Below are 13,584 nucleotides of genomic sequence, written 5' to 3'. Positions count from 1 at the left end.
AGCCCCTGGGCCAGGGAAACTCCGGGACCTGTACGTCAATCCCGGGTCCGGAAGCTGCGGGCCGGCCCCTGGGAGGAGGGGCAGGGAGACTCCCGGTGCCGCCGGGCCCCGCCTGCCGCGTAACTCCGCTGACTGCAATATAATGTTTCCGCCCAGATCCCAAAGGGGATTAGTGAGTCGCCTGACAAGAGACGTGTCGTTTTTAGCGGAGACAAGCGTCCTGACGAACGTTATCAGGATTGGCGGAGTTAAGGCTGTTGGGGAAGAGAACTCATATTCCATTTGTTACATGTGCATAAATGTCTTCTGGCTGGATGATTTTTATTTGCATCTGTATAAATACACTCCGTTAAAATACATCTGTCATCTTAGATTACACATCAGAATATTCGCTTTGTTCCTGTTATTTTGCGAGCACTAATAAACCACACTCTGTTATATCATGGGTGAGCGGATGGCTAGTGTCAAAAGTTCAATTCAGTGCTTAATCTTGGACAAAGTGTTCTAATCCTATATAACTTCCTTCCTCTGTGAAATTTTGGAACTTCCAGAGCTCTAGTAATCCATGAGTACCACCTTTTCGGTGTACAGGACATTGATTAACCCTTGAAATAAGGGGCTTGTGGTCATTTTGGAACTGTTGGGGTGAGGGAAGGCTGCATTGGGCTTACAGGGTCCGCAGTTTCTAGTTTTGTCCACGCACGAAAAAGGTCATAGGAATCAGGAAATGATGTCTGGTGTGAGTAGCACCCTTTGTTCATCTATGCAGCAGAAAGATGCGTTCCTGTGAAATATCCAAGTGACAGATCACTTACTTAATCCCATTTTCTTGTTTTATGTTCACAAATCTCATTTCATTTCCGTATTATATGGACTTTGTTGCCTGCAGTGATTTGATTTCTTCTCTAAAGAAATAATCATGGCCATATGTTGGTTTTAGTGATTTCTAATAAGACCTTTCAAGCTGGAACCGTTGTCATTCAGTAGCTCGTTTTTGACCCTCAGTTTTAATGCCCTTTATTGGATTATATGTAGGTTTCAGAGGTTTAGGTGTAGTTCTGGAGAGGTGTGGAAATACCCAATGCAAAGGAATCAAGAGAAGGGAGGGGATGCTGTAGAGGTGCCAAGAGAGGTGCACATGGCCAGGTAGGAATTTGGTTCTCCCAATTACCAGTTCGTGACATTTAACCTGTCTGTGCCATAGTTTCTTATCTGTAAAATGGAGATAAATGGTAATAGCTACTTCAACGGGTTATGATACATTAATGTGTTAAAATTTGACAACACCACTGCATATAATGAGCTAAAAATAATTTTTAAATAAATAAAATAGAAATTGCTTTTTCCATATTACTAAGCTGAAATTCACCTGGGTATAAAGTTCTTGTCCAAAGAAAAAAAATCATTTTTGCAGAAAGAAAAAACTCCAACCAATATAAAATTTTTGTATTTTTTTTAAAGAGAAACTTAGAATGAATTTTTTTCCTCTGTAGTTTAATTTTGGGGTAATTTTATTATTCTAGTTTTAGTAATTTTAACTATAAAATGTGAATAAAAGTAAAGATGTGCCATCTTGATTATTAGAAAAGTTTATGAATTACTAGATTATAAATAAAGATTTGCCCTTTTTTTTTCGTTTTTTTTTTTTCAGTAATAATCAGTGTAGTCCTGAGAAAAAGAACAAGGAATTTAAATATATATATATATATATATATATATATATATATATATATATATATATATATATTTAAAAAAAGGAGGGAGGGTAGGAAGTGAAAGATGACCTACAATTTATAAAATATGAGTAATTCAGCAATAATTAAGAATTTATATAGAGACTACTGCTCTTATCTTTATTTTTCTGGGATTCTTAATTGAAAATATTGTGTGTTTTTTAGATAATCAGTAGTTCAGAATTATAATAGCTATTTAAAAGTTAAAAATATGGTTTTATTTTTCTGATTATAGATGCATATCTGTTTATTATAGAAAAATTATAAAGGACAAAAAACATGAGGAGATTATTATTAAGACTTTTTAACTTTTGTCCAAGGAACAAGCTTTAGCAAATCTTTCCTTTTTTTCTTCAACATCCCTAGTAATTCACATATGTTATGTGCTTACCAGATGGTGAGTAAACATTAAGTGTTATGATAAATAAGACTTTGATGTAATAATCAATGTTCTGAATCCTTTACAAATATATGAAACCCACTTAGTCTTCTCAACTGCCATGAGGTAGTTACCAGTTTTCTTTCTCCACAGTTTTTCTCCACAAGAAAACTAAAGGGCAGAGAATTTAATTAATTTTCCAAAGTGTAATAGTTAATAAAATTCAGACTTTGACAGGGCAGTTTTAACCACTACACAATTTTTTTTAACTGTTTGTTATTTGTTTTTCTGAGACAAGTGATAGATAACTTCAGGACAGCAGATTTGTTCTGTTTTGTTTAAATATGATTATTATTCTCATTGTTGAATAGTTCAAATTTACCTTTCCTAAAGCTTAAAAATAGCAAACTGCTCAAATATCTCCAGTGTTTTATTTCACTGATACCAAGAATTTTCTTTTGTAGCATGAATATGATATACTTAAATTTAATAAAATCTGTGTTTATTTATCTGTCAATCTGATTTTCCAAATCAATGGACTCTACCTCCAAAATTTGGTCAGTGGGATGAGAGCTTCCCAAAAGGAGGGTTTGGCATTTTAGTCAGCTTTTATTTGCTGAGATAAAGATCACAGTTTTCTTTTGACTGTTTGGCTACTTTGTCATGTTTTAATAACTGAACTATTTTGCCTTCAGCATGAACAGGAGGTTACTGTCTTTGTAAATTAAGAAAACAGAAAATGTTTGTTCTAATGTTTTCCAGATCCAACCCAAAGTACTGGTGTAAGCAAATAAATAGGGGTTCAATGTGCATGAATAGAGAATCAGAAAATTTACAGTAGTAGCCAAAAGGATGAAACATTTCATCAAGCAGCCTCATATTTGTAGAATCATCTATAATTTTATACCTAGGACTTGCTTAATAAGCATCAGTTGCTACAAAATGAAGTACAGAAAAGGGTTTTTTCTACCTTAATATATTAATTCTCACAATTGACTCTGTAACAGTTCCATATTTATTTTTCAGAAAATTTAAAAAGCAATGGTGTTTCTGAAGCCTACTAAAATAATCCAGGTCTTTCCTGTTTCACCAACTGTCTTATCCAACTATTTACTCATTTTATGTGCTGAATGACAGATTTATATGCCTGAACTTTAAATTTAAACAATAACCAATTTTAAAAGATAGAGTCATCCCTAAAATAAAAGCATTGGTTGTTAAATTCCATTTTGAGCTACCATATTTACTGCATCTTGCAGATTTGATGGCCATTACCTAACCTGCCTTTAAAATCCAGAGTTGTTGTGTCGTCCTGAGAGGATGGAGCCACAGGAATGGGCAATGCAGTGCTATTTTCCCCATAATGTCCTTGGGAAATTATGCCATCACAACTGCCAACCCATTTTGTTGCAATTACCGCTTTTCATAGAATGACTCTGGCTCTAAGGGGAAAAGAATGAAAATGTCTGAATGTGCATTAAATCCCTGGATCCATCCACTTCTTTTAGTCCGGAGCATTTTGTCCAGTGTCAACGTCATCTACCTGGTTTCGTCTCTAGAATATTTTAATTTCTGCCTGATTTAGGTTTCTTCCTCCTTCTTCGGCTACAGAAACTTATTTGCCTTTGGAAACGCTCTCTTCTTCCTCCCAATCTGAGTAGTTCAGGTAGGGTGACTGACCCGACTCCAAAGCTCTAGTAGTGCGCTAATGACCCGAAGCCGTATTGGTCAGTTTTTCCAGTCTGGGTCCAACCCCCAGCTACTCTGATAGGGGCTAGAGCGGGCAAGTGACCTAAACCTGGTCAAGTCAGAAAAAATTCCCTGGAGTCCTTTTTGTCAGAAAATGGTTGGAACAAGAAGCCCTTGCTGCCTGCTGGGTCATACCTCATAGTACACAAGTTTGGAACTTTGCCAATGCTTGCCTAAATGAAGCCAGAATACAGAAAAGGAGACAGGTGTGGAGTGAAATTGATTACTGAAATGAAATTTTGAAGGGCAGCATCCAGCTTTATTTTATCTACTCAGTTTCATAGGCCAAATGATTCCCTTTTCATTAAGCCAATTTGAGTTGTGTTTTTGTGACTGACTCCACTTACTGTTAGACTTACCTTTCTAATCAGAAGGGTGTTTCAACTCAAATTTAATTCCTTTCTGTCTCCATTGGTTTCATCATTTTTATGGATCATTTTCTCAGCATTTATGAGATGGGAATGGAGTTTGGTGCCAGAGATATAAAGAGGAATAAGACAGACTCTGCTACTGTCTAACTCTCAATGCAATAGGGAAGATAAATGTATAAATGGGAGATTTTAGAAAAGGCTGATAAATCCCATGGTAAACCATTACCAAGCTGTTAGGGGTGAGGAGGGGCACGTAATCCAACTCTTATGGAGAGAATTTATGAGAGATGTCAGAGAAGTCTTCCTGAAAAGAGATGATCATTCACGTGAACCTTAAGGATGAGTTTTCTAGGTGAATGGGAAACACTGAGGGGCAGAAAACATTCCAAGAGAGGGCCAATTTAGCAGACATGGCAGTTGGAAAGTGCATGGTGAGTACCTGGAGCAGCAAGTGGCTCCCGTAGCTGGAACTCACTCTGTGATCAGGGAGAGGAGACAGGTTGAGGCAGAAAGAGGTGGCAGGGCTCAGACACTGGAAGCCATGTGCTTGTGGGATCCCGTTGTCCGTCAGGACCCAGTTTAGATGTTAGCTCCACCAAAAAGTCTCCAAAGGCATCTCGAGGTGTTTCCATGGCTCTCTTGACAGACCACACTGTGACCTTTATTGGCCGTCCTCTATGGGTGTATATGTGGGAGGTAACTAAGATTCAGGATGTGTGCAGAAAATAAGGGGAGGGTACATAGTCAATTAAAAAGATGTTTATTAGGCACATAGAACACAAAAGGGACAGTGGATAAAACTGAAATTCCAAATGTGAAGTTCTTTAATACCTAAACCTGCATATTTTCTTCTGCAACACAGCTAGTCTTTCCTTCTCTTCCTACAGTAAAACCACCCCGATGATTACAACCATCTGTAAGTACTTCAATTCAATCCAATTAACTCTGAACACCATTCAATATGTTAGATTTGGGCAGTATTCCAAGGCTTTAAAAAAACAGATTTCAACATAAATTTTGTATTTCCATTTTCTTAAGATTGTTTTTTAAATTTTTGTGGAAATAGTAACGATTAATGATATTGCATATACTGTAAACCAAAGAAATAAAGGAAAGCCAAAATTACCAAAAAATTCCAAGAAACAAATATAGAAAATGAGGAAATGCCTCCATGAAAATATTCTTGATGACACTTGGTTATAACAAGCATGGAAACAGCACGATGACCCTGTTTTGATGTATTATGTAATTATGTATTATGTATGATGTGTTATGAAAGCAAAATTTGGGAAGTTGAGAGATGAGTTATAAACCACAGCAAATATGTCATGCACAGTGAAATATGGATACATATTTCAGCTAGGAAAATTACAAATCATAAAAATACTTGATCAGAGTATAACATCTATAGCATTTCAACATTTTGAAATTTGTCGATACATTTTTTATGGCCCATATATGGTCTCTTTTATAAGAAAGTTCCCTATGCATTGGAAAAACAAATGTGATTTATGCAATTGTCAGGTGAAGTGTCTATTATCTCGCTCAGGCCCAGTTGGTTGATCCTGTTAACTCTTCTATACTGTTACTGATTCTTTACTGCTTTGCCTATTAAGTATTGAAAGAAGTTTGTTAGAATCTTTAACTATGATTGTGGTTTCATCTATTGCTTTTATTTTCTCTCCATTTTGCTTCTTATATTTTGATAAATGTTAAGTTCATAAAATTTTCAAATTATTTGTCTCATAGAATTGTCTCTTTTTATTTTGAATCAGCCTTCTTTATCTCTAAGACTACTTCTTTCCTTAAGTTCTAATATATTAATCAGGCCTTAATTAATATATCAGTTATTAACCAATATATTAATAATTTATATTCATAATAGATTGATATTTATTAACAAGTAATTAATACTTTAATATATCCATGCCTGGTTTCTTTCAGTTAGTTTTAGCATGATATAACACTCAATTCTTTTAATTCCAACCTATCTGGGTCCTAATATTTAAAGTATGTCTCTTTTAAGCATCATACGTTTTATGCCTTATTTACACAATCTTTGTATTTAAAAAGTCAAAATCTTTGACTTTTAATTGGAGTGTTTATTCTATTTAAATTTATTGTAATTCTTAATATAGTTAGATTTAAGTCTACTAGTTTGTTATTCTTGTCTTTTTAAAACTAAACTTTCAATTTGGAATAATTTTAGATTTATGAAAAATGTGTATAGATAGTAAAGTTCCTGTGGACCTCTTGTGCAATATCTCCTAGTGTTGACATCTTACATAATTATAATACATTTAGGAAACTAGGAAATTAACATTGGTACATTGCTATTAACTAAACTTGTCTTTTATAAAGATTTCACAAATTTTCCATCATTGTTTTCTATTCCAGGATCCAATTCAGCATACTATAATTGGATTTATTTACATTATCTCCTTTGTCTCCTCTGATCCATGACAGATTCTTAGTATTGTCTTGTTTTTCATGACTTTTGACAATTTTGAAGAATACTTGATATGTATTTTGTAGAATGTTTCTCAGTTTGGATTTTTATGATGATTTTCTCATGATCATAGTGGGGTTATGGGTTTGGGGGAAGAATATCATGGAGATGAAGTGTCCTCATCACATCATGTAGGAGGAGTACATGATATTCACATGACACAATGTGATAATAACCTTGATCACTCGGTTAAGGTGGTATCTGCCAGATTCTCTACTGTCAAGTTATTGTTTTTCCTTTTTTTTAATTTCTTCTTTGGAAGTAAATAACAACGCCTGGCCTGAACTGACTTGGAAAAGGAAATTAAACTCCACCTTTAGGAGAGACACTCTACATACATTATGTATTATGTATTAGGCATTCTTCTGTGAGAAAGATTTGTCCCTTCTCCCCTTGTCCCACCTGTTCTTTTGTTCCTGTATTTTTCTTTTCTGTCTTCCTTTACATTACTCAGGTATTTTCTTGTATTCCATTTTATCTCCTTTCAGAATTTTAAATCCAAAATTTTGCATTTCCTTTTTTAGAGTTTGCTCTAAAATTTGCAATATATATTCTTGCCACAATACAATTTTCCTAAATTTAATTCTTTCCCTAACAGTTAAATAAATATGTTCTAAATCCATTTATCTCCCTACCTATCCTTTGTGCTATTTTTGCCATATATATTTACTTTATAGTATGTATTTATCTCCATAGGTCATTTTTAAAAAGATTTTTATTAAAAATATAGTTAGCATACAATGCTATATTAGTTTCAGTTGTACACATTAGTTATTTATCATTTATATATCTAAAGAAGTGATTACCATGATAAGTCCAGCAACCATCTGACACTGTACCACGCTATCACAATGTTATTGACTATATTCCCAATCCTTTACATTACATCTCCATGACTTATTTGTCTTATACTTGTAAACTTGGACCATTTATTGCCTTTTACCTTTTCCACCCCTTTTTAATTTTTCAGTTACAGTTGACATTCAATATTGTTTTATATTCATTTCAGGCGTACAGCATATGGTTGACACTTAAATAATTTAAGAAGTGATTTCCCTGACTAGTCTAGTACTCACCTGGGACTATACATAATTATTACCATATTATTGACTATATTCCCTATGCTTTACTTCACATCTCCATGATTATTTTGTAACTACCAATTTGTACTTCTTAATCCCTCCATCTTTTTCACCCTGCCTCCAAGTCCCCTCCTATCTATCACCCTGATAAATCTAATACCCTCCTGACACCATCCATAGTTATTACAATATTATTGTCTATAATCCTTAGGCTATACCTTATATCCCCATGACTACTGTGTAACAACCAATTTGTACTTCTTAATCCCTCCCCCTTTTTCACCCAACACCCCAACTCCCCTCCAATCTGGCAACCATCAAAATGTTCTCTGTATCTATGAGTTTGTTTCTGTTTTGTTAGTTTATTTTGTTCTTTAGATTCCACATATAAGCGAAATCACATTGCATCTGTCTTTCTCTGTCTGACATTCCACTCAGCACAATTTCCTCCAGGTCCATCCATGCCTCCACAGATGGCAAGAACCCATTCCCTTCCCTAGCTTAGCAATATTTTGCTGTATATATGTACCACCTCCTCTTTATCCATTCTTCTATCAACAGACACCCAGGCTGCCTCCACATCTTGGCTGTTATAAACAATGCTGCAATGAACATATGGATGCACACATCCTCTCAAAATAGCATTTTGGGTTTCTTCAGATAATTACCCAGAAGTGGGATTTTTATCTCTTGGTATAGGCTTTGATTTAAAGTCTGTTTTGTCTGGTGTAAGTATTGCTACCCTAATTTTTTTTTTTTCAATTTCCATTTTCATGAAATAACTTTTATCCGAATAACTTTACTTTCAATCTGTGTATGTCTTTGAAATTGAAGTGAGTCTCCTACAGGCAGCATATGTAAGGGTTTTGTTTTCTTATCTATTCAGCCACCCTATGTTTTTTATTGTAGCATTTAACCACTTACATTGAAAGCAATTGTTGATAGATATGTAGTTATTGCCATATTATTATTCATATTTTTGGCTTTTTTTTTAATCTTAAAGAAGTCGCTCTAACATTCCTTAAAATACTGATTTGGTGGTGATGAACTCCTTTAGCTTTATTTTGTTTGGAAGGCTCTTTAGATGTCCTTTGATTTTAAATGATAGCCTTGCTGGTTGAAGTACCCTTGGTTGTACAAGGTCAGACTATTAAGTTCACGAACTTGTTGCAACGGTGTTGCTAACCTTTTTTTGATATCAGAGGGATTATTCACTATGAATTTGTACCAAATGCACAAACAGTTAACCAAGATTACTATTTGGCAGTGCTGAAAAGGTTGCATGAAAAAGTTAGATGACCCAAACCTTTTGCCAACAATTCGTGGCTCTTGCATCACGACCATGCACCAGCTCACACGGCACTGTCTGTGAGGGAGTTTTTAGCCAGTAAACAAATAACTGTATTGGAACACTCTCCCTACTCACCTGATCTGGCCCCCAATGACTTCTTTCTTTACCTGAAGATAAAGAAAATATTGAGAGGAAGACATTTTGGTGACATTCAGGACATCAAGGGTAATACAACAGCTCTGATGGCCATTCCAAAAAGAGTTCCAAAATTGCTTTGAACGGTGGATTAGGCACTGGCGTCGGTGCATAGCTTCCCAAGGGAGGTACTTCAAAGGTGAATATAGAGATATTAAGCAATGAGATATGTAGCACTTTTTCTAGGATGAAGTCGCGAACTTAATTGTCAGACCTCAGAGGTCCTTGCTTTTCATCACTTTGAATATTTAGTGCCAATCCCTTCTGACCTGCAAAGTTTCTGTTAAGAATCAGCTGAGAGTCTTATGGGAGCTGCCTTGTAGGTAACTAAGTACTTTTCTCTTGCTGCTTTTAGGACTCTCTTTGTCTTTAACATTTGCTATTTTAATTATAATGTGTCTTGGTATGGGCTTATTTGGGACTCTCTATGCTCTCTGGGCTTGTATGTTTATTTCCTTTGCCAGGTTAGGGAAGTTTTCAGTCCTTATTTCTTCAAATAGATCCTCAATCCCTTGCTTTCTCTCTTCTCCTTCTGGTACACCTATGATGTGAATGTTGTTATGCTTGATGTTGTCTCTTAAACTATCCCCAATTTTTTGGATTCTCTTTTTCTTTTTGCTGTACCTATTAGGTGTTTTCTACTACCTTCTCATACAAATCACTGATTCGATCCTCTGCTTCATCTAGTCTGCTGGTGATTCCTTCTTCTGCATTCTTCATTTCAGTTATTGCGTTCTTCGTTTCTGACTGGTTTTTTTTTTATGGTTTCTATGTCCTTTTTTATGCTTCCTATCTCTTTATTGAAGTTCTCACTATGTTCCTTGAGCATTCTTATAACCATTGTTTTGCACTCTGTAGCTGGTAAATTGCTTGTCTCCATTTTGTTTAGTTCTTTTTCTGGAGTTTTCTCCTGTCTTTCATTTGGGACATATTTCTGTTTCCTAATTTTGGCTGCTTCTCTGTGTTTGCTTCTATGTATTAGGTAGGGCTGCTATGTCTCCCAGTCTTGCGGGGTGGCCATCTTGGATCTCCTTCTATAGGTTATTATTATTATTATTATTATTAATAGCACAAATTGTTTGAGTGCTTAAGAATTTACTTTTCCATCTTTAGCTCCCAGCCTCATTAAAAGGGGACGATTGCACACTTGTTTGAAAAACCACTTACCAAAAGCATTTAATAGAAGACCTTGTTAAAATATATAGAAAAATAGAAAAGTTTGTAATGATCTAATTTTGAATAATGAATCGGTCAGGGTTAAAAACAGCAGTATTTTAGGGGCCAGCCCGGTGGCTCAGGTGGTTAGAGCTCCATGCTCCTAACTCCGAAGGCTGCCGGTTCGATTCCCACATGGGCCAGTGGGCTCTCAACCACAAGGTTGCCAGTTCCATTCCTCGAGTCCCACAAGGGATGGTGGGCTCCGCTCCCTGCAACTAAGATTGAACACGGCACCTTGAGCTGAGCTGCCTCCCGAATGGCTCAGTTGGTTGGAGCACGGGCTCTCAAACACAAGGTTGCCGGTTCGACTCACACAAGTAATGGTGGGCTGTGCCCCCTGCAACTAGAAAAACGGCAACTGTACCTGGAGCTGAGCTGCACCCTCCACAACTAAGACTGAAAGGACAACAACTTGAAGCTGAACGGCACCCTCCACAACTAAGATTGAAAGGACAACTTGACTTGGAAAAAAGTCCTGGAAGCACACACTGTTCCCCAATAAAGTCCTGTTCCCCTTCCCCAATAAAATCTTTAAAAAAACAAAACAAACAAAAAAAACACAACCCAGCAGTATTTTATATAAAACTAGGATTTTCAAGATGGGAGGGCAGTGTGTCAAATATTCATTCCTAAGTAAGAGAACTATAGGTTAAGCTAGGAGCAGGCTTAAGGTTAGGCATGATGTACAGTCTAACTGTACAACAGCCTGGGCACCTAGTAGAAACCAAAGATCAAGAAGAATAAAACAAAACCTAAGCATGTTATTTTTTGCAGAACTTTTATTTTAATGTCATTTGTAAAAATGTAACAGTAGTTTTAACTTCTCTGTCCCAAGACAAAGAGAAACATCAAATGATGAACTTTAAACAAGGCATTATGCCCTACAAGGAAGACATAAAATGTCCAAGGGAAACATCAACATCAAAATGTAGACCACATAGTATGAAAGTTTCAATAAATAACAATTGACATTCTTTTAAACAAGTGCAGAAATAGACGTGCACACATTTTCCCTGACCTCAATAGTGATCTCACTGTCTAATTCCTTTGATTCCTCCACTTCTATCAGTGTCTGGCATTTAATGGCCTACCAATAAATATTAGTTTAATGAAGCACTTAAAACCCATCATCTTCAAATTAAATAACAATCAGAACTGACTTATGGTTGATTAAAACACAATCACACCTTTAAATACTAACATGTAAGATATTAAAATATGAACTTTGAAAAATAAATACATACATAAATAAATAGGTCTCTCATAAGAAACAGTCAAGCACAGTAATCTCTTTCTAATTGTCCCAGAAGCCAGTTGTTCTCTTCTTCATTTTCAGTCCCTGTAAGGATGGGGACCTCCTTTCAGGAACTTCCACCGTGAGCTCCTTACTTCTCTCTAGGTCAGTTGGCACTGCCCCTATGGTAAGAAAGGGTTACTGTTACAGATGTTAAGGAAAGACGCTCTTCTCTCACACTGGACCCTGAGGCTGGTGGGATTTCTACATGCAGACCCTGGCCCAGCCCTGCACCTGGAGAAGGTCCCACTGTACTTAGTACTGTGTAGGGCAGAGAGCTTGCTCTTTTATTTAGGAAAAGTGGGGCTGTGGACTGAAGTTTATTATTGGCTTGAAAGAGCTAAAATATACTGCTCACTGTCACACTGCATTAAAATTTTACATGCAAGACCTCATTTAAGCCTCAAACACTCCAGGGAATAGCTATAATTATGTACTCCATTTTGCTGAGGCTCAAAGGGGTTAAAAAACTCCCACTGGACCTCAGGGAGGTCTCACTGCAAAGTCCTAAGCTTCCATGGCCCATGTTGCCCTAGACCAAGGGTTCCACTTTTCAGGTCTGAAGCCAGTAAGGGACTGAGTTAAACAATATTTGTTCCTTAATGGGTAGGAGACATTTTAGCTAAATCCACTTAATATTTAGGAAGATATATTTACCCACACTCATTGGAATAGGGGTGGAGAGCACTGAAAATATCCTTCTGGCACCAGAGCACATTTATGACCTTAGTGGCAAATCTAATTGTGAAATTATAATGATTTCCACTCCTTCAGCTAAACCCTGGGTTTCCCTGATATCATTCGCTGGAGGCAGATGCTAGTATTGTGACCAATGTGTGAATAAAAACCATAGCTCACTTCTTTAGAATCTTATCGATGATTTTCTTAACCATGGGGGCTTCGGGGTTGAGACAAGCTTCCTGTCCATCCTTGAAAGTGGCTCTGCAGAGAGAAGAGAGAATCCATGTGAGACAGGAGGTCGGGCTGGGGGATCAAGGTGCGGGCATCTGGGCGGTGGAAGTGACAGGACTCTGTTAGCAGCAGCAGCGCAAGAGGCAGCACTTACATGACTTCGGTTCGGTCGCAGTGGGGTCCCGGGGATGTCACCTTCACACTCTGGATGTTCTTGATGTGAATTCCCTGCAAGGTCTTTAGGCACTGGCACCGCAGTTCGGTGACCACGGGCGCTCCTGAGGGGACAACAGACTTGGTTAGCGGGGCTGTCCCCCGATGGGCGCCCACCCGTCCCTTGTCCCGCCCTAGGGAAGCCAGAGCACCAATCTCACCTGCTGCGCGCCGGCAGGCGGCGACCAGGAGCAGGAGCAGCAGCGCGGCCCGGAGGAGCCGAGGGGCGCAGGGGGTGGCGGCGGTCGCGGTGCGGGCCATGGGGCTGAGCTCGGAGGTTCGGGTCGGCGGTGCCTGGAGTACAAGAGCTGGCGGGAGAGCTGGCGGAGAGGCTTCTGTGGCTCCCCGAAGTGAGCGAACCCCTTTTATCCACGGTCGAAGCGGAAAGCGCGCAGCCCCGGGCCAGGGAAATTCCGGACCTGGGAAATGCGCCGCCCCACCCCTGAGGGACTTCGGGGGCAGGACCTGCGGTGCCGCCCAGTCTGTTCTGCCCCGTAACTGGACTGACTCTGCAATATTCTGTTTCTGCCCAAATGCCCAAAAGGGCCGTGAGTGAGTCACCACCAGGCATGAGCTACCGCCTGGGAGAGGAGCCCATGGGCGCCCAGTGACTCCAGTACTCAGGGCGGGGAGGGAGG

At 38.0% G+C, this 13,584-nt stretch overlaps 1 protein-coding gene across 1 annotated transcript; it reads right to left on the bottom strand.

Annotated features, from left to right (window-relative positions):
- Positions 1 to 11,303: 11,303 nt before the first annotated feature.
- LOC117022320 (growth-regulated protein homolog beta-like) lies at positions 11,304 to 13,339 on the bottom strand. Its single transcript, XM_033106312.1, has 4 exons — positions 13,108 to 13,339; positions 12,888 to 13,011; positions 12,680 to 12,763; positions 11,304 to 11,943 (listed from the first exon to the last, which is right to left on the bottom strand). The coding sequence occupies exons 1-4, from the start codon at positions 13,205 to 13,207 to the stop codon at positions 11,928 to 11,930; spliced, it is 324 nt and encodes a 107-aa protein (XP_032962203.1). The 5' UTR covers positions 13,208 to 13,339; the 3' UTR covers positions 11,304 to 11,927.
- Positions 13,340 to 13,584: the final 245 nt, after the last annotated feature.

Source organism: Rhinolophus ferrumequinum, chromosome 5 (assembly GCF_004115265.2).
Source record: "Rhinolophus ferrumequinum isolate MPI-CBG mRhiFer1 chromosome 5, mRhiFer1_v1.p, whole genome shotgun sequence".
NCBI lineage: Eukaryota > Metazoa > Chordata > Mammalia > Chiroptera > Rhinolophidae > Rhinolophus > Rhinolophus ferrumequinum.
The sequence above is the reverse complement of the archived record's forward strand: the minus strand, read 5'-3'. Positions and strand labels throughout refer to the sequence as shown.